Source organism: Musa acuminata, chromosome BXJ3-9 (genome assembly GCF_036884655.1).
Source record: "Musa acuminata AAA Group cultivar baxijiao chromosome BXJ3-9, Cavendish_Baxijiao_AAA, whole genome shotgun sequence".
Lineage (NCBI taxonomy): Eukaryota > Viridiplantae > Streptophyta > Magnoliopsida > Zingiberales > Musaceae > Musa > Musa acuminata.
Genome location: NC_088357.1, coordinates 26,589,838 through 26,611,127, shown reverse-complemented (window position 1 = coordinate 26,611,127; position 21,290 = coordinate 26,589,838). Strand labels below are relative to the sequence as shown.

Below are 21,290 nucleotides of genomic sequence, written 5' to 3'. Positions count from 1 at the left end.
ATGCACTATTAAAGATAAAAAATCTGGTTTGATTATAGTCAATGTTTGCATGACGTAAAACAAGATGTTTCCACTTGATGTGTCAAATATTGAAAAGCATGTGCTTATCGCAACTCAAAAAAATGAGTTAGTTTATGGCATTTAAGATATGGACACCTTAACATTAAGGGTTTAAGGTTGTTAAGTAAAAAAGGAATGGTTTTCGGATTACCTAAGATTAATACACTTGATGTATGTGAATGATGTATTTATGGCAAACAAAGTAAAAAACCATTTCCTATTAAAAAAGCATGGAGAGCATCTAATTGTCTTGAATTAATTCATGCTGATTTATGTGGACCTATGAATATAAAATCATTTGGTGGAAGTCAATATTTTCTATTGTTTACGGATGATTATAGTCGCATGAGTTGGGTGTATTTTTTGAAATTGAAATATGAAACATTTGATAATTTTTGAAAATTTAAGGCACTTGTAGAAAGACAAAGTGGTAGATATATAAAAACACTTCGGACAGATAGAGGTAGTGAATTTTTATCTAATGAGTTTAGTTCCTTTTGTGAAGAAAATGGTATTCATAGAGAATTGACAGCACCATATACACCGGAGCAAAATGGTGTAGCTGAGCGTAAGAATCAGATTGTCGTTGAAATGACAAGAAGTTTGCTTATAGGAAAACATCTTCCAAATCAGTTTTAGGCAGAAGCAGTTGCAATAGCAGTTTATTTGTTAAATATTTCACCAACAAAGGCTATTATGAATCGAACTCCTTTTGAGGCTTGGTATGGTATGAAACCAAGTGTTAGACATCTAAGAATTTTTGGTTGTATTACTTATGCTTTGGTGAATTCACAAAATCATCACAAGCTTGATGAAAAATCTAAAAAATATATTTTAATTGGTTATTCTTTACAATCGAAAGCATATCGATTATATAACCCTGTTAGTGGTAAAGTTATTATTAACAAAAATGTTATGTTTGATGAAAGGGCAAGTTGGAATTGGGAGACCAATAAAGGTGAAACACAAATGCAGATTCCAGCAGAACTAGACACTCTGCATCATCAAGTGATAGATCCTACTCCAACAAGTGCATCATCAACCTCATCCAATAGCAGTTCAAATTCTGATTCCTCAGATGAAACCCCTCCAAGAAATTTCAGATCACTAACAAAAATTTATAACTCAACATTTGCTTTGTTTATTTCAGATCCAACAACCTTTGAGGAAGTAGTTAAAAAAGAGGTATGAAGAAAAGCAATGAAGGAGAAAATCAAGTCAATTAAGAAGAATGTAACTTGGTAGCTAATGGATCTACCGAAAGAAAAGAAACCTATTGGATTAAAATGGGTATTCAAAACAAAGTTTAAATGTAAATTATTTGGTTTCACTAATAGTGATTGTGCAGGAGCTTTAGATGATGGAAAAAATACTTCAGGCAAGTGGAGCTATAACAATAAAGTATTGTGGAATGGATGAACAAGTTGCGGATATCCTCACCAAATCACTTCCAGTTCGAAAGCATGTTTATTTTATATCGTAAATTGGTGTATGCAAATATGAATCAAGGGGGATTGTTGAGATTTGATTCATAGTTATCTATCTAGATAGTTATCATGATATAGTAGTTACAAGATGATTTCAATAACCACCTCAATCATGATCTAGTAGTTATAGGGTGATTTCAATAACTACCTCAATCTAATAGTTATAGGGTGGTTGTCACTAGGTCCTATAAATAGGACCGTAGTTCATGAAGAAAGGGATATAGAGAGTGTATGCATTTGGTATCTTATCATTTTCTGCTGTTTACTTCAGAACTATTTTACAGATGGTGACGAAGATATATATAGCTTAGTGATCAGTTCATCATTCATATTGGTCTCAGAATAATTATACCTCAACGATCACTTTACTGCATTAATAGCACTATTATAGAATAGTAGGAAGTTATTGTACCAGATCAATCATTATCACTATTATCATTATAGTTACGGATATGAAAAAGCTTTCCTAACTTTTAGATTTGCCTCTCAAGATGAACTCCAAATTAGATGTTCAGAAATAAAAAAAAAAACTCAAAATAAGATAGTGTTCGAATTTTGGAATTATAAAGATGACACTAATAAATTTGCAAGATTATATGACGATAACAAATTTGCATTTGCTTCAAGCAATCATAATTAATAGGTGACAAGATTTGGTTCAATAAATACTTAATCATACCACGAGTGTAAGTTAAGTTAGTCAAAATTAATACACATTTAGTTTTATAACCAATTAAATATAAAAATTTATATTTATTAAATTCTCTTTAAACTCAGCCTACTTTCTTAGGAGGAAGGGTGTTTGTATGTGCATAGAGAAGGTAAATTGTCTTTAAATTGTCTTTAAAATTTATATTGACCGATTAGCCTATAATGCTAGAGGTGTTAGGTTGATAGCCCATAAGTTCAGCCTATAATAGGCTTTAACAGCTCACAGCCCACCTTTTTTTAAGTAAAATTCTAGATCTAATAGTGGGGGGGTGTAATGGCTATGAAAATAGGGGGAGAAAAATCTACAGCAATGAGGCATCAAATTGTAGTAGCATCTTGATTAAAAAAAGAACAAAAAGGGGCAAAAAAATAAGACAAGGAAAAGAAAGAAGATAAGAACGACACAGAGAGACTATTCTCAATCATCTAGGTAGTGTTCTCATCTCATGTTAGATCAGATCTACAATAGATTCTATTAGAAAATCTTGAGGGCGACATCACATGCACAGTGGAAGAATATAAAACAAAATCTCTAATTCTCAAAGATATGGTCGTCGTTGTTGGTGTAAACAACTTTATGTCGTAGCCTCGGGGCCGACGCGGCTTGGTCGGGGGTCCGAATGACGGGGATCTCGCGCAGCGTCCCTCGAGATCTCTCGATGGTCGATTACGGCAGTCCGGTCAGGATGTCACGTCGGGAGGAAAGCTTTTGCCGTGGCACCGAGAAGAGGCGACCCCGTTCTCGCACCTGCACACAGGTCGGGTCGGAAGCTCAGCCCGACCCCTCCGACGATCAAGTCAGTGGATGCGGAGGGGATTTTTGTATGAAGAAGTGCCTCCCTCTTTTCGTTTAGAACTCGGGGGTATTTATAGGTAAGTTTAGTGTTACCTGATGTGTTTGCCCGTAGGAGCAGGACCGTACCTCTGATGGCATCTGACATTGCTATTGGCGTTGTGTGGAGAACTGAACTGCCGCAGGGTATGGGCGAGCCTCGGTCGTCGTCCTCCTCCACCTCAACCAAGCATGCGGGCCCAGACAACGATGAAATCGTTGTCTGAGAGCGGGTGACGTCGGCACACATCGAGTCGGCATTATTGCCCTCTTCCTCGGGCAGAGTGTCGTCCAGGCGTGGCTGACGTCGTGGCGCGTCATGTCGCTATTATTACCCTCATCATATTCCCCCCCTGAAAGGAGCTATGCGTCGGTTGTTGCTAAAAGGGGGAGTCCGAGGCATGGCTTCAGCTTCCAGAGTCGTAGTAGCTTCAACCGACATGAGGTCGAGCGCGACCTGGGCGACGTGGCGTCGAGGAGCACGTCTCGGGGAGCATTGAACCGAGGAGCACGACACAAGCGGGCTGGCCGCGCAGGTGTGGTCTCGGGCAACATGCGGCCGAGGAGCACAACGCAGGCGGGCTGGCTGCGCAGGTGTGGTCTCGGGCAACGTGGAGCCGAGGAGCACGACTCAAGCGGGCTGGCCGCGTAGGTGTGGTCTCGGGCAACATGGGGCCAAGGAGCACGACGCAGGCGGGCTGGCCGCACAAGTGTGGTCTCAGGCAACATGCCGCCGAGGAGCACGACGCAAGTGGGCTGTCCGCGTAGGTGTGGTCTCGGTCAACATGCGGCCGAGGAGCACAACGCAGGCGAGCTGGCCACACAGGTGTGGTCCCGGGCAATGTGGAGCCGAGGAGCATGACGCAGGCGGGCTGGCCGTGCAGGTGTGGTCTCGGGCAACGTGGAGCCGAGGAGCACGACGTACGCGGGCTGGCCACGCAGGTGTGGTCTTGGGCAACATGGGGCCGAGGAGCACGACGTAGGTGGGCTGGCCGCATAGGTGTGGTCTCGGGCAACATGCGGCCGAGGAGCATGACGCAGGCCGCGCAGGTGTGGTCTCGAGCAACATGCGGCCGAGGAGCACAACGCAGGCGGGCTGGCCGCGCAGGTGTGGTCTCGTGCAACGTGGAGCCGAGGAGCACGACCCAGGCGGGCTGGCCGCGCAGGTGTGGTCTCGGGCAACATGCGGCCGAGGAGCACGACGCAGGCGGGATGGCCGCGCAGGCATGGTCTCGGGCAACATGTGGTCGAGGAGCACGACGCAGGCGGGCTAACCGCAGGTGTGGTTTCGGGCGACATGAGGCTGAGGAGCATGTCTCAAGCGGGCAAGTCGTGCCGAGGAGGTGGTCTCGAGTGACATGAGGCCGAGGAGCACGTCTTGAGCGGGCAGGCCGTGCCGAGGAGGTGGTCTCGGGCGACATGAAGCCGAGGAACAACTTTGTTTTGGTCATCGACCGATCGCTCGGCCGCGCGCGGGCGCGGGCGGCCAGGTTGCTTTCTTCCTGGGGAAGCTCAAGGGGCCGTCTCTTTCGGGAGTCACCGGCTTTCGAGGCTGATATGATTAGCGCCTCCGTACTTCACACCGCGTTGTAGTTGGCCGCCACGTCAGGCTATATTCATGGCGAGGTGACGTTTGCGTCTTCGCAGCACACTTCCGGAGAGGAAGGGTCGCCGTTTTGGCAGGATATGGCCTATAAATAGCGCACCATCGGCTTCCTGCACGTCCTGATACCTGCATTTGCTCAACCCTCTCTTCGGGCGACCTTGTTTCGTACCCATCGGCTGCCCTACCTTCCTTTCCAAGACTTGGTAAGGATGGCTTCTCTTTCTCTGCCCTTTTCTTCCTCGCCTCCCGCTTTTGGTATCGTCGGAGAGGGGGCATTGCCGGCGAGTCCTCGCTCATCGTCCGAGGAAAGGGCTATCAAAGCCCTTGAATCGCTAATGTGGCCGACGACCTCGACTCAACCGTGAGCGAGTCGTCGCTCAGCTCCCTCCAAGATCGTTACGGTATCCCGATGGAATTCACGCTCATTGCCCCTGAGCCGCGGCAGCGGGCATATGATCCTATACCTTGGGGCTTCGCCCTAACCCTGGATGCCTTCGAGGCTGGGTTGCGCCTCCCTCTCCATTCAGTCATAAGCTCCTGTGTCTCGTGGTGGCGTATCTCCCCTTCTCAGACAGCGCCAAATTCCTGGCGCTATCTGGTGGCGTTCCTAGGGGAATGCTACTACGCTAGGATTCCCCCGAGCTGGTCTCTTTTCCTCTCCTGCTTACGTCTATCCAGGGGGTCGGGGGGTTATTACCTGTCCGCCCGACCGGGCTTCCGGGTCAGTGGGGCTCCTTCCAGCAACAAGGGGTGGAAGGAGCGTTTCTTTTACGTATGCCATCCGGAGGGTTGGAATTTTGGGCTCTGGTGGGCAGCGCGTGCCGTCGACAACACCGCCCCGATTCTAGATGAGGAGGAGCGCCAGGCCCTTCGAAGACTGAAGGAGATCCTCCCGGCCTACCGAGTCATCCGGAAGATGACCGAGGCGTGGCTGGTCGAGGCGGGTCTGAGCCCAATGCCTCGAGGTATGCCTTAAAGAAGGTAGTGGCAGGTCTTCATGTTTTTGGTGTTCTGACCGAGCTCGGTGTTTTCGTGAAGAAATGGTGAACCTCACTGCTGTGCACGGAGGGCGCTCTTCGTCGACCACATCCCCGCGTCGTCCGGCCGGCCCGGGCATCGGTACGAGGGAGGCGCCGGTGGAGCTCGAGGCCGGCCGTCCTCGGAAGAAGGCCAAGGTTGCTGCCCCAAAGAAACCGACTCCACTGAGGGCTCGGGCATGTGAGGTGGCGGTGGAGCCGGGCTCACGCGATCGGCGACGGGGACATGGCCGGGGGGAGGCTGGACCGAGCAACGAGGGGGCAGGAAAAGCGCCCAGGGATCCCTCGATTCGGGACTTGTGTCGTCTCCCCGAGGGGGCACCGAACGAGTCCTACTAGGCGCGCTTGATGGGCGAGCTTTCGGAGGGCCAACCCTCCGACCAGTTGGCGGCCCGCTGGGGGGGGCTGACCCGCGGGACCCGGGTATGGGCTGACGGGGAAACTGCAGTCGCATTCATCCGAGGAGGGCTTCATCGAGATATGGCTCGCGAGCTATATACCATGCCATCGGATGTCTTGCTAGGCAAATCCGCGAAGTCATTGCTGTGGGTAAGCGTCTCGCTATTGGACCCCGACCTCCTGTTCGTCCGAGAATGGTTCTGACTCTTCCTTTGCAGGGCCAACACTACACGATGGCGTTGGCGAACCGCGTGCGCGACGCAGGTCGGGCCCTCGACATCTTGTGTGACCGGAATGCCGAGCTGCGCAAGCAGCTCGAGGAGGTCCGCGCGGGGGCAGCTCCAGAGGCAGTAGCGGCGGCAGAGCAGCACTCCTCGGAGCTCGAGGCGGAGGTGACGTGCCTCAAATCTGAGGCGGGGGCGGCGGATTAGCGTACGTCGGTGTTGGAGGTGGAGGTCCTTCGCCTTAAATCCGAGGCGAAGGCAGCTGAAGAGGAGAAGGAGGGTCTCCAAGGGCTCCTGAGGGTGACACAGTTCGAGGCTCGCCTGGCCCGGGATGAGGTGGTCACCCTGATCCAAAAGCTGGAAGGGGCCCTAGCTGAGGTGAAGGGGGCCTCAGAGGCTCTGGCTGCCGAGCGGGATCGACGGCCAGAAAAAGACAAGGAAATAATCGAGGATTACAAGCAATCCTCGGGCTTTCAGCTCGGGTTGGTCCGGTCGGGGCAGGTCACTTATGAGTACGGGTACCGGATCGCCCTGGGCCGGTTCAGATCGTGCCACCTCGGGCTGGAAGTCGAGGTGGATCCTTTTGCCTCGCATCCTGAGGATTTAGACGTAGATATGCCGGATGAGGTTCCCTTCGACGATAGCGTCGGGGGTCCCGACGATTAGGGCAGAATTTTGTAACATTTTTTGGTGGTCGGCTCAACTGAGTCAGGGTCGAGTCCTATGATCTTCATTTCTTCTCTTTTTTGTAATCATCGAGTCCTGTCATGGTCGAGTCCTATAATTCCTAGTTTTTGATGTAAAAGAAATATTTTTCTTCTCGTGTGTTGTCCGACTCTTTAGACGAAAAGCTTCTTCTTTTAGACGAAAGACTTCTTCCCTCAAACGAAAAACTTCTTAAGGTTCTGGAGGTTCCATGTTCTTGGCCAAGAAGAACAAAAGAAAATTTTTCTTGTGGCTCGCCCGACTTCTTCCTCTTCCCTTAGACGGAAGCTTCTTCTCTTAGACGAAAAACTTCTCCATTTAAACGAAAAACTTCTTATGGTTCTAGACGTTCCATGTTCTCGGCACGGAGGAACCATCCATTGTCGCGAGCCGGTATGTACCCGGTCAGGTTACCTCGATGACCCAATAAGGTCCCTCCCATTTGGGGGCCATCTTCCCCCTCGCTCGGGTCGGGTCGCTGACCTCGGTCTTGTGTAGGACTAGGTCGTTTAACTTAATTGGTCGGGGTCATACCTTCCGGTTGTAGCTCCTTGCGACAGCTCTTTTATAAGAGAGGGCCTTCAAGTGTGCGTCGGCACACCGCTCCTCGAGCATGTCGAGGCCGGCTCGAAGTCCTTCGTTCGTGATTTTCTCGTCGTAGTTTCCTGTCCGAAGGGTGGCAATGGCTACCTCGGGCGGTAGGACAGCTTCGGTTCCGAACGCGAGACTATAGGGGGACTCTCCAGTCGTGGTCTTGGGGGTGGTGCGTAATGACCATAAGATGCTCGGGAGTTCGTCCGTCCAGGCCGATCGGGCTACAGACACTCTTCTTTTGAGCCCGCCTAGAATGGACCGATTGGTTACCTCCGCTAGCCCATTCGTCTAAGGATAAGCCACCGAGCTGAACCTTAGCTGGATGCCGTGGCTGGCACAGAACTCCCGGAACCTTCTACCGGTGAACTGAGGCCCGTTATCTATAATGATGGTTTTGGGCAAGCCGAACCGAGTCACTAGGTTCCTCCATACGAACTTTTCAATTTGACGCTCCATGATCGTCGCTAGTGGCTCGGCCTCAACCCACTTTATGAAATAATCCACTCCCACGACAATGTATTTCCGTTGTCCCGAGGCTGGCGGGAAAGGTCCGAGCAGGTCCAAACCCCACTGTGCAAATGGCCATGCGCAATTGATGGGGGTGAGTGGGACCGCGGGTTGCCGGGGCGCGCGGGCGTGTTCTTGGCACGAATTGCACCGCTGCACGTAGGCCTTCGCATCCCGACACATGGTCGGCCAGTAGTAACCTTGGAGAAGTATTTTGTGCGCCAGGGTTCACCCGCCGATGTGCTCCCCGTAGACCCCTTCGTGGACCTCAGCCAGAACCGTCCGAGCTTCGTCGGGCTCCAAGCACCATAGGAGGGGATATGTGAAGGACCGCTTATAAAGCCGTCCGCCCACCTCAGAGTACCATGAATGCGTACGGCACAGGCGCCGAGCTGTAGCCTCGTCGGGGGGAAGGGTCCCGTCCCTCTTAAAGCGTAGCAACTCTTGTACCCATGTGATTGGTGCGCCGCCCGAGGCTGCAGCTGCGATTTCGATGGCACGGGCAGGGAGCTCCTCGACCTCAGGCCGGGCTTCGGGGGCCGACTTTGATGCCAGCTTAGCTAGCGCGTCGACTCGCTCGTTCTCTCCCCTCGGGACATTAGATAATGTAAAATGAGGGAATTTAGCCGTCAGGTTCTTTACCTGTGCCAGGTACTTCGCCATGATCGGGTCCCGAGCCTCGTATCCCCCACTGAGTTGCTTGGCTACCAGCTGCGAGTCGGTGAGGACGTGTATGGCGACCACCTGCATTTCGAGGGCCAACCTGAGTCCTGCTAGGAGTGCCTCGTATTCCGCCTCGTTTTTAGTGGCTTGGAACCCGAAGCGGAGGGAACGCTCGAACAACTGCCCGTCGGGAGCTAGCAGCACCAGCCCCGCACTTGCGCCCTTTGAGTTGGCCGATCCATCCACGTGCAGGACCCATGCTTCGGGAGGTTGCTCGAGACCCACGTCCTCGATCTGGGTTAATTCTGCGATGAAGTCGGCCACCGACTGGGCTTTGATAGCGGTCCTAGGCACGTATCGTACATCATGCTCACCGAGCTCCACTGCCCATTTGAGAAGACGTCCTGTAACATCAAATTTAGACAAGATCTGCCGAAGTGGTTGGTCAGTGATGACCTCCACTGGGTGAGCTTGGAAATAGGGGCGTAGCTTCCGGGCCGACAGCACAAGTGCGAGTGCGAGTTTCTCAATCGGTGGGTAACGTTCCTCGGGCCCGTTCAGGACGTGGCTGACATAGTAGACCGGCAGCTATTCACCGGAGTTTTCTTTGATCAGAACGGAACTGACTGCATGCCGGGAGGCAGCCAGGTAGAGGCCTAGCTTCTCCCCAGGAGAGACTGAGGCAAGCCGAGGGAGGCTGGCCAAGTGTTGCTTTATTTGTTTGAAGGCTTCCTCGCACTCCGCCGTCCACTAAAAATTCTTCAGGTTCTTTAGCGCCCTGAAGAAGGGGAGGCAGCGATCGCCCGATCGGGCAAGGAAACGAGACATGGCGACGAGCCTCCCGTTAAGGCGTTGTAGGTCTTTGATCGTCAGAGGCGACTGCATGTTGATGATTGCCTGGACCTTCTCTGGGTTGGCGTCAATTCCTCTTTCGTGTATGATAAACCCGAGGAACTTTCCCGAGATGACGCCGAAAGCACACTTCACAGGGTTGAGTCGCATGCTGAACTTACGCAGCGTGACGAATGCCTCGGCCAGGTCGGCAAGGTGAGCTCCTGCCTCTTGGCTTTTTACAATCATGTCATCAACGTAAACTTCCATGTTCTGTCCGATCTGGTGGGCGAACATCTTGTTCACTGTTCTCTGGTATGTAGCCCTAGCATTTTTTAATCCGAAAGGCATGACCTTATAAAAGTATACCCCTTGATCGGTGAGAAAGGCCATATGCTCTTGGTCTTCGGGCGCCATTCTGATCTGGTTGTATCCCGAGAAGGCATCCATAAATGAGAGGCGGGCGTGTCCGATCGTTGCGTCGACCAATTGGTCGACCTTTGGGAGGGGGTAGCAATCCTTTGGGCATGCATTGTTGAGACTGGTGTAATCAACGCACATCCTCCAGCTTCCATTGGGTTTCTTTACGAGGACTACATTGGATAGCCATCGGGGGTATCTGACTTCTTCTATGAAGCCCGCCGCTAAAAGTCGACCCACTTCTGCTCGTATGGCAAGTTGCCGATTAGGGGCTTGCCGTCTGGGTTTTTGCTTTACAGGGCGAGCGTCGGGTGAAATATTGAGGTGATGTTGTGCGACCTCCGGGTCGACGCCCGTCATGTCCGACGGCGACCAGGCGAAGACGTCGGCATTTTTCTGTAGGAAGCCGACGAGCTGCCTTCGCTCCTACTCGGGTAGCTCCGACCCGATTTTGACCGTCTGATCTGGCTGTCCTTCTAGAAGTGGCAAGTCGACGGTGGATCCCCTCGGCTCGGGATGGGGGGTTGGTTTCTTCGTCTCCCGAGGATCCTCCAGCGGTGGTTCGATCCTTGCTCTCTTGTGTAACGAGACGACGGTCAGGTAGCAACGCTTGGATTCTCGAGGGCTTCCCGTGACTTCCCCGACCCCGGCATGAGTGGGAACTTTACAGTTTGGTAGTAAGTTGAGACGACGGCTCTGACTTTGTTGAGGGTCGGGCGACCGAGAATAGCGTTGTACGCGATGGGGAGGTCGACCACTAGGAAAGTGGTCATTACCGTCTTCGACCTTGGCGGGGCCCCTAAGTTTAAGGGCAGAGTGATAGCCCCCAGCGGTGAGATTGAATCTCCGGTGAATCTAGTGTGCGCCGAGCACATCGGCTTCATATTCTCCCTAGCCAAGCCGAGCTTTCGGAAGGCATCGAAGTAAAGTATGTCGGCCGAGCTCCCGGTATCGACCATGATCCTTCTTACTTGCGCATTGGCGACCCTGGCCGATATCACGAGAGCATCGTCGTGCTCAGGTTGTTCGGATGCTCCGGCCAGGAAAGTGACCTTGGGCTCGGGCCTGTGACTGGGAGCTTCGGCCAAGGCTGCTCAGGCGTATGCCTTTCTTCCCGTCATGGAGCCCCCGCCAGATGCGGGGCCGCCAGCTATCACGTCGATGTGTTGCTCGATGGGACCTTCCAGGCACGACGAACGTTCCTTGTCCGGCCGAAGGTACTGGCCGAGATGCCCTCTACGAATGAGCTCCTCGATCTGCCTTTTCAACTCATGACACTGTTTAGTGTCATGCCCATGCTGCCGATGGAAGCGGCAATATTTTGAATGGTCTGCAAGTTCTTGCGGGCTCCTCATCGAGTGGGGGTCTTTGAGTAGTCCCTTCTCCCTTATGTGGAGAAATATTTCTGTTCGGGACGAGCTCAAGGCGGGGAGAGGGGGCCTTGACGTCAGCGGGTCGGATTTGTCCAATCTACGCCGGGACGTGGCGGATTGGTGCTGCTGGGGCGGCTCCGACTTTACCCTCTTGTGCTCTTCATGCCTCCCGGCCATCCATGTTTCGGCGGCGACGAACTGGCTTGCTCGCTGAAGCATCTCGGGTACCGCGGTGGGGGGTCGCTCCACAAGAGACCAAAAGAACCTGGAAGGCCGCAGGCCTATCATGAATGCCTGCATTAACAGAGAGGGGTGAGCATCCAATAGTCCCCGAATTTGCGTCGTAAAGCGGTTCACAAAATGGGAGAGGGTCTCGTCCTCCCTTTGGTTGAGTCCGAGGAGCAACGCCACGGATGGCTTTGGTCGGGCGTAGGCCAGGAAGTTAAGCTCGAAGTCTCATGCGAGTTGGTCAAAGGAGGTGATGGTCCCGGTCTTCAGGCCGCTGTACCACGCGCGGGCTGGCCCCCTCAAAGTCGTTGGGAACGCTCTGCACATCAAGGCGTCAGAAGTCCTATATAGTGCCATCTGGGCACGAAAAGCGGCTATATGGTCCGCTGGGTCAGCGGCACTGTCGTAGGCATCCAGCGAAGGGAGCCGGAAATGCGGTGGAATCACTTGATCTTGTATTTCAGGCACGAACGGGGACCCTTGGTGTCCGTCCGCCCCGAGCTCTCCCTTGACCTGTAAACTTCCTGCTGCACTTCGTCGAGTCGTTGACTAACAAGGCGCAACTGGGCTCGCAGGGCGTTCGTCGAGTCCGCAGATGGTGCCTCAGGCTCCGGGCGACTTGCCGTATCTTCCGCCTCTCGGTTCCTGGGCTGGGTCATTCGGTTCCGAGGCGAAGTGGGGAGCTCGGGAAGTGGCGCATGAGTTCGGGTGGGGGCCCCCTACTGTTGCAAAGGCTGGGTCATATGCAGGGGCGTCGGTTGGGAGACGAGCGGGATGATAGTTTGCACCACGCCCGTCAGAGCTCGAACTTGATGAGCGAGGTCGTGAAAGGCCTCGGGCAATACCGGCGACGGGCCGGCGGGGGCACCGTCAGGTGGCGATAAACCCGGGTCGTTGAACAACCGCCAGTAGCGTTCCGACGTTGCGGCAGGGTGTTCATCTCGGGTTTCATCACGCGGGGGACGTTCTCCCGGGGTGCTGATCGTGGGCAATCCAATAGCCGCGGGTTCATCAGAGTGGATCTGCTGATCGCTTGACATTCGGATGCCCTCCTTCTAGCGCCACTCTGTTGGTGTAAACAACTTTATGCCGTGGCCTCGGGGCCGACGCGTCTTGGTCGGGGGTCCGAATGACGGGGATCTCGCGCAGCGTCCCTCGAGATCTCTTGGTGGCCGATTACGGCGGTCCGGTCGAGATGTCACGTCGGGAGGAAAGCTTTTGCTACGGCACCAGGAAGAGGCGACCCCGTTCTCGCACCTGCACACAGGTCGGGTCGGAAGCTTGGCCCGACCCCTCCGACGATCAAGTCAGTGGATGCAGAGGGGATTTTTGTATGAAGAAGTGCCTCCCTCTTTTCATTTAGAACTCGGGGGTATTTATAGGTAAGTTTAGTATTACCTGATGTGCCTGCCCGCAGGAGCAGGACCGTACCTCTAATGGCGTCTGACATTGCCGTTGGCGTTGCGTGGAGAACTGAACTGCCGTAGGGTATGGGCGAGCCTCGGTCATTGTCCTCCTCCACCTCGACCAAGCGTGCGGGCCCAGACAGTGATGAAGTCGTTGTCTGAGAGCGGGTGACGTCGGCACACATCGAGTCGGCATTATTGCTCTCTTCCTCGGGCAGAGTGTCATCCAGGCGTGGCTGACGTCATGGCGCGTCATGTCGCCATTATTACCCTCATCAGTCGTCATGCGAAGATTGGTGTAAAAAATCCATGAAATAGAAAATCACGTATGAGATAGATTGTATTATCTAGGGAGATTATATATCCCTGAATCCCTAGGAGAGGGTGAAGGAGGTCAAGTGGTCTCCTCTCTTGTGATGATCCAAGCATTAGGGCTACGATGAGACTCCTCAAAACTCCAAGCCTACTTTGAGATTGAGAGGGGGGGAGAATAGGAGAGGAAGCAAAAAACACTTGCCTATAAACTATTGAATCGCTCTTATTTATAGAGGTCCCATGTTAACTTAACCCTAATGGATCCTCCCCTAATTGGTATTAGATCTCCATCCAATTACCCAAGCATCTTAGATTAGTGGATCTCTATCCAATAATTTCTTATGAGTTCTTATTAGATCTCATCCATAAGATCTATAATTCAGGGGCTTATTGGATATCCAATAAGATAGGGGCTCCGATGAATATCTCATATTTGAACCTCTACTATCGCAATGCCTACCATATGTGTGTGACCCTCTAGGCCCAATATCGAGCTGGCCATAAGTCATACCTGTCAGAACTCCTTCTGACTTAGTGAATTATTATCTTAATAATAATTCACTTGACTCATCGACTACGGATGTACCATGCCACTATACCGTAGTCCCTAGACGATATAACGAAATCCAATCCATTGGATATGTCTGTCCTTAGTTATCGTATACCTATAGTCTCGCATTCATCTAATATCTTAGAGATCGTATACCGGGCATGGTGCTATTAGACCCATACGGTTTTTACTCGAGTCTCGCTCTAATCAGACTCTCATAGAGAACTCTTTTTCTCTCTATATGAATGACCTTGGCTAAGGATTTGTTTGAGGAAGAATACATGGGACATTCCTCTCATGACACTAAGAGTGGATGATCCTTTATCGACACTCAATAGCCCTCGTAAAGTTGACTATCACTCTCGATGACCGGTTGTGCTAGATCTAGGACATCTAAACCTATAAGTCTGGTATCAAAGAGTGGAGCACTCATACAGGACATCCTTGATGTCTCAAGTCTATGAACCAGATACACCACTAGGATAATGGAATTATTATTTGACAATAAAGCATCATCAACCATTCAGCATTCTATAAGCAGATCAATCAGTGAACTCATTCCCCAATAAGCACCTGTATTATACCCCTAGTGTCCCCACATGAGTAGATATGAGACCAGATACATCCATCATATGGACGGGTATATAACAAACTAGTTTATCCGGTTATCTCGATGTCCCTCTCGAGTAACCTATGATCGGTATTATTTAGGATATGTGTTTAAAGGCGAATAGGTCTCGTTATTGTGATCTCATCACGATCCAATTCCCATTGCATAAATTCAAGGACATCACAATATATATATATATATATATATATATATATATATATATATATATATATATATATATATACAACAAGCAATATAAAGTGATAAATGCTAAAATATAATAAGCGAAAAGACTATGTGTCAAGTCACATGTGCCATCACTTACGTGATTGACTTATCCATATGACTAGCAATCTCCCACTTGACCTAAAGCCAATCATCTATGTGTTTGATCCCCATTAGACTCTTGTGACGCTCAAAGATAATCTAAGACATCGGCTTTGTTAGTGGATCTATAATGTTATCGTTGGATGAAACTCTTTCCACTACTACATCTCCTCGGGTCATGATCTCTCCAATAAGTTAGAACCTCCTCAGAATACTTCTGATGAGATCCGGGTTCCCTCATTTGAGCAATCGCCCCGTAGTTGTCGCAATATAAGGAAATCGACTCCTCACTACCCAGCATGACCCCAGATCTATAATGAACTTCTTCATTCAGACTCCCTCTTTTGTTACCTCTACTACAGCAATGTACTCTGCCTCTATGGTCGAGTCAGCAATAGTATTTGTTAGGATCAAGAGCACTAAGAGGGGGTCGTGCTGGGTAGAGGACTTTACTTTAGAGGATCATGGGATGATGAAACTATTGGAACAACATATGTTGAAGCCTTAGGAACAATTTTTGCCAATCCCAACTTAGCATTTGTTCCTAAAAGTTGTGAACATCTACTGCCTCTAAACACTAAGGTACTTCATCATATCCTAACTAACATCATTCTCCCTAAACAATACCATCATGATGAAGTAAGCCAATTAGAATTAGGAACTATGTATTTGATCATGAAAGGACATGACATCTGTCTTGGTTATCTTATCCAACAAAACATGTTAGAACTATCTAAGAAAAACATGATGCTCCCATATGGTGGTATAATCACTAGAATAATGAAAGCCTACGATATTCTAATACCACCAGAAGAAGAAGTAATAAAAGTAGATAGATTTAGCATAATAAATAAAAATCTACTTCACCGATTAAGATGTTTTTTTAGAAATGGTAACTGGGTTAGAATGCCAAGAAGAACTGATCCCCCTCAACCTGAACCAAAACCGAAAACACCAGTCTTTAGGGGTACCCAATCTCCTCCGATCTGTCCCTTTAAGGAAACACATCCATTTGAGCAAACTCATACATCATCTGTCGAAGATATTGGGATTCGGATGGACCGATTCGAACAAAGACAAGAACGGCTTGAACATCGACAAGATCGACAAGATAGTTCTAACATGTTTTGTTGGATAAGATAACCAAGACAAATGTCATGTCCTTTCATGATCAAATACATAGTTCCTAATTCTAATTGGCTTACTTCATCATGATGGTATTGTTTAGGGAGAATGATGCTAGTTAGGATATGATGAAGTACCTTAGTGTTTAGAGGCAGTAGATGTTCATAACTTTTAGGAACAAATGCTAAGTTGGGATTGGCAAAAATTATTCCTAAGGCTTCAACATATGTTATTCCAACAGTTTCATCATCCCATGATCCTCTAAAGTAAAGTCCTCTACTTTTTATGGGAATGCCTATCATGTCGCAAATGAATTTATCCGTAATTGAGATGTGTTGTCCTAAAAGATAGGTAGACATTCTTTCTTCTTCATCTATTTGTATGTTGTTGTAAAACAATCTAACAAGTCTTTGATAGATGGGTTCGTTAATTTACAAAATAGGAAGTAGATCTAAGTTTGCAAACCATTGGATTGTCTCTAAGTCTCTTAGTTCATTTAAATCTATGTATTTTCCCTTATTGGCACTCCTAAGTTCGAAAGAGGAAAATTTTTCAGCATGGTATTTTGAATCGAAAAGGGTGAGATCAAAATCTTCTACTAATCTCCTTTTTCTTTTGTCCCTTTAGGATCTTCTAGATCCCATAACTACTGCTGTTTAGAAGAATAGTGATGAGCAAGAGTAAATGAATCAAAAAACAGAGTTTAAGGGCTTCTTAGAGAGTACCTTAGTGAGATCTTCCAGAGAGGGAAGGATTGTTGATGTTTTGCTCCGAAATGAGGGGTATTTGGGATGCTATGAGGGGAGAAATGGGGATGGAGGAGGCTTGGAGGAGTAGAGAGGGGAAGGGAGTGAGTTGGGGTCGGTTTCACCGCCGGCCCTAGCTTGGGTTAAAAAGGGCAGAGTTGCGGGTGGTTGCACCTCTGGCTGGAGCGGTGCAACCGCTTGCAACACGTGACAGCTGGAGGTGCTACCTCCAGCTGGGGCGGTGCCACCGCCTGCAGGCAGTGAGCACTTGTTCTGATCGCAGTGTAATCTGATTTGAGAGTTTTTGTCTTGAGAAGAATTTTCATTTAGAGCAATCAACTTTACTTACGTAATTACGTAAGAGTTTTCATTTTAAGACAAGAACTTTTGCACGAACAAGATAGATCTTTTAACGTGCATACTCTCAATGTCATACACATGTTTGTGATAGTTTGTTCAAGTTGGTAAGCCTTTCAAATTCATGACTGACTTAGTCAGTTCATGATATAGAGTTGGATTCGAAAGTTATGAAGGGATGAAGTTGATGGGTTCGAAAATCCAAAGGATATGTGAATTTAAGAATCATACGTTTCTAATTCCGAAAAATCAAATAAGGTTGTATTTAAATCGTATTTGTGATTTTAAATTTATAATCTCCATCTGTTATTTAGGCTAGAGAGCATTGCGAGTTCCTTTTTGGATCTTGGGTCATGAATATCGAGAATCCAAGGAGCAGAATATTATTTCTTGCTCCAACCTATATATATATATATATATATATATATATATATATATATATATATATATATATATATATATATATATATATATTTATGTTTTTAATATTTTTACAGGAAGGGATGATTTTTATGTACCCATTTGCTTTTGGGTGCCTCACAAATAGATCTACATTGTCTATTATGTTACATAGAATTTATCATGGTTCCTTTAGGAACCCAAATCAATTTGTTTGGACTAATTTTCTTGAATGGACAATAATGCGTCTTGTGTCCAAATTTACAACAAAAGTTGCATTTGTTTTGGTGTCGAACATGTAAGATGGGGCCTTTCATGAAGGTGGTTGGATTTTGGTGAGAACTTCTCACAAATCCAATTCCACTTCTTTTGGGAACATGACCCTTGTTTGCAAGGATCATGTTCAATGATTTGCTACCAACCTCGAATTTCTTCAAGGTATCCTTAAGTAGCAAGTTTTCTTTTTGGAGAGTTTCAAGATCATAGCATTTGATGCATGAATTTAAACTATCATGATATTCAGTTTTTAACTTATCAAAATTAAAGTAAGACTATCATGCTCCTTTTTTAGCGATTTGTATTTTCTATTAATAATCTTGCATTCATCAAATAAGTCATGGAAGGCATTTAATAATTCATCAAATGATAAATTTGCATCTATTAAATTTGTTACCTCATCTCCGATGGCCATTAAGGCGTAATGAGCAACTTGCTCGGTGTTGGACTCTTCTTCTTCGGACGCGCTCAAGTCATCCCATGTTGCTTTGAGCACCTTCTTCTTTGAAGTTCTCTTTTTGACTTGGGGACAATCACTCTTGTAATGTCCCGGCTTTTTTTATTCATAGCAAATAACTTGGTCCTTCTTGGGTTCAAGTTTATTTTTTGTGTCATTCTTAAACTTGTTTCTTTTAAAGAATTTTTTAAATTTTCTTGTTAGAAGTGCCAAGTCATCATCACAGTCCTCATCACTTGAGTTTTCTCTCAAGTGGCCTTCTGAAGTTTTAAGTGCCATATCCTTCCTATTCTTTGAAAGGATGTCTTCTTGCTCTTCATGAGTTTTACAAGTCATCTCGTAGGTCATTAATGACCCGATTAGTTCTTCAAGAGGGAAATTACGTAGATCTTTTGCCTCTTGAATATCAGTGACTTTAGGATCCCAACTCTTAGGAAGGGATCTTAGAATCTTATTTACGAGCTCAAAATCCAAAAAACTTTTTCCGAGTCCTTTTAGACCGTTGACGACATCCGTGAAACGGGTAAACATATCGCCAATGGTTTCACTCGGTTTCATCCGGAAAAGATCGAAAGAATGTAACAGAAGATTGATTTTTGACTCTTTCACTCTACTTGTGCTTTTGTGAGTCACTTCGAGTGTGTGCCAAATATCAAATGCGGTTTCACAAGTTGAAACACGGTTAAACTCGTTTTTATCAAGTGCACAAAATAAGGCATTCATAGCCTTTGCATTAAGAGCAAAAGCCTTCTTCTCCAATTCATTCCAATCAATCATTGGAAGAGAAGACTTCGAAAATTCGTTTTCGACAAGATTCCAAAGTTCAAAATCCATAGAAATAAGAAAGATCCTCATTCGGGTCTTCCAATAGGTGTAGTCCATCCCACTGAACATGGGTGGACGTGTAATAGAATGGTCCTCTTGGTTTCCGGCGTATGCCATCTCTCTTGGGTTTTAATCCGTTAGAGAGTTAACCCCGCTCTGATACCAATTGTTAGGATCAAGAGCACTAAGAGGGGGGGGTGAATTAGTGCAGCGGAAAACTTTCTGCGATTAAAACGAAACTGCGTTTGAACGATGAAAACGATTTCTGTTTGAAAGCCGATTCTAAGATTACTTTAACTTAAGATCAAGCAAGATGATGTTAAAGTCAATCTATGAAGGCTATTTGTAGTAATGATGAAAACCAGAATATAAGCGCAAGCTAAAATACGACGTTCGTACGAAGAAACTGATTTACGTCTAAATGTTGATTCGTAAATCACTTGATTAGATGAGATAAAGTTTTAAGCAAGGATATAAAGGCAGTTTGCAGTTATGGTAAAAGTCAAAACGTAAACATAATTTGAACTATGATGATCGTACGAAAAATCAGATTTACGTCTAAACGCTGATTCAGAAAGTGCAAAGCTTGAAACCCAATCATATATGCGCAGAAAGCAGTAAGCTTCAGAGGAGGTTTGCAGTAAAGATAATATGCTCAAAGTAAATGCAAACCGAGATTTAGAGTGGTTCGGTCAATCTTGACCTACTCCACTTTTGGCTTCCTCCACCGACGAGGTCACTGACGTCAACTAGAGGCCTTCCTTCAATAGGCGAAGGCCAATCACCCTTTTACAGTTTCACTCCTTTTGACGGGCTTAGGAGAAAACCCTTACAGAAATTTTCTCTCCTCTCTTTACAACTTAGAACTTGGAAGAACAGAGGGAGAAGAACTTTTGGCCTTTATAACAATTTTGAGCTCTAATAATCACAGAAAAGGATCAAGATTTCAGTGTTAAATTGCTGCCTTTCAGTGCTGAATGGGTGGGGTATTTATAGGCCCCAACCCAGTTCAAATTTGGAGCTCAAAATTGTCAATTCTCGAAATTCCGAGATTAGGCGGTTGCACCTCCTGACTGGAGCGGTTGCACTGCCTGGTAGAGCTCGAAGACTGAGCCTCTGGCGGTGCTACCTCCTGTCAGGGGCGGTTGCACCTCCTAACAGAGCTCGAAGACCGAGCTCAGGCGGTTGCACCTCCTGACTAAGGCGGTTGCATTGCCTGGTAGAGCTCGAAGACTGAGCTCAGGCGGTGCCACCTCCTGTCAGGGGAGGTTGCACCGCCCCGTCTCGCTCGGAGATTGAGCCCCAAGTAGTGCCACCGCCTAGCTGGGGCGGTTGCACCTCCCAGTCTCACTCGAAGACTGAGCCCAGGTGGTGCAACCTCCTGCCTTGGGCGGTTCAACCGCCTGGCAGAAATCAGGGTCCGAATTGGTTGATCCATTCGGCCCAATTTGGGTTTTTCAGGAGCCCAATTGCCCCAAGATTAAGTTAATGGGATCACCTTCCATTTCCAACTTAATCAATGTGCTAACTATGATTTTTCCTAAGACATTTACTGCAACTTGCTCCGGTGCGTCAATCGCTTCTTCCAGCGAGCTTCCAGCGAACTTCCGTCGATCATCCGATGAACCCTCGGTGATGCTCCTGCGGACTTCCGGCAAACTCCTGGACTTGCGACGATTCACTTGGCGAGTTTCGACGAGCTTCTTTGGCAAGCTTATGGACTTCTCGGATTTGTTCCCACAGAACCTCCAACGACTGTCCGAACTTCCGTCGAACTCTCGAACTCCCAACGTGATCAATGTCTTGACTCCGGCGCAACTCCTGCTGCATATCTCACTTTCATCGTAGTTAATCCTGCACACTTATCTCAACATATAGATTAGATAACAAATGACAATTGACTTCATCATCAAAATCCGAGATTCAACAGTATCTTGCTTGGAACTCTTCTAGCACACTGCTTCTCCATTTAGGGTGTACACATACCCCAAATTTGACTTGCTATCATCGACATCAGATTGAAAACTCGAGTCTGTGTAGCGTTTAACCCTGAGACTGAAAACTCGAGTCTTGCTTGGAACTCGAGTCTTGCTTGGAACTCTTCTAGCACACTGCTTCTCCATTTAGGGTGTACACATACCCCAAATTCGACTTGCTATCATCGACATCAGATTGAAAACTCGAGTCTGTGTAGCGTTTAACCCTGAGACTACTACCTCC

At 47.9% G+C, this 21,290-nt stretch overlaps 1 protein-coding gene across 1 annotated transcript; it reads right to left on the bottom strand.

Annotated features, from left to right (window-relative positions):
- Nucleotides 1-8,390: 8,390 nt before the first annotated feature.
- Nucleotides 8,391-10,436, bottom strand: LOC135649048 (uncharacterized). Its single transcript, XM_065167145.1, has 2 exons — nucleotides 9,723-10,436; nucleotides 8,391-9,413 (listed from the first exon to the last, which is right to left on the bottom strand). Exons 1-2 carry the CDS (start codon nucleotides 10,434-10,436, stop codon nucleotides 8,391-8,393), a joined length of 1,737 nt encoding a protein of 578 aa, XP_065023217.1.
- Nucleotides 10,437-21,290: the final 10,854 nt, after the last annotated feature.

What these genes read in the sequence shown, in the direction of transcription:
- LOC135649048 (XM_065167145.1), bottom strand. Translation starts at nt 10,436, where the DNA reads ATGACGGGCGTCGACCCGGAGGTCGCACAACATCACCTCAATATTTCA. An exon ending in CCAACCCAGAGAAGGTCCAG is followed by an intron (nt 9,414 to 9,722) that starts GCAATCATCAAC and finishes TCCGGTGAATAG; the next exon opens with CTGCCGGTCTACTATGTCAG.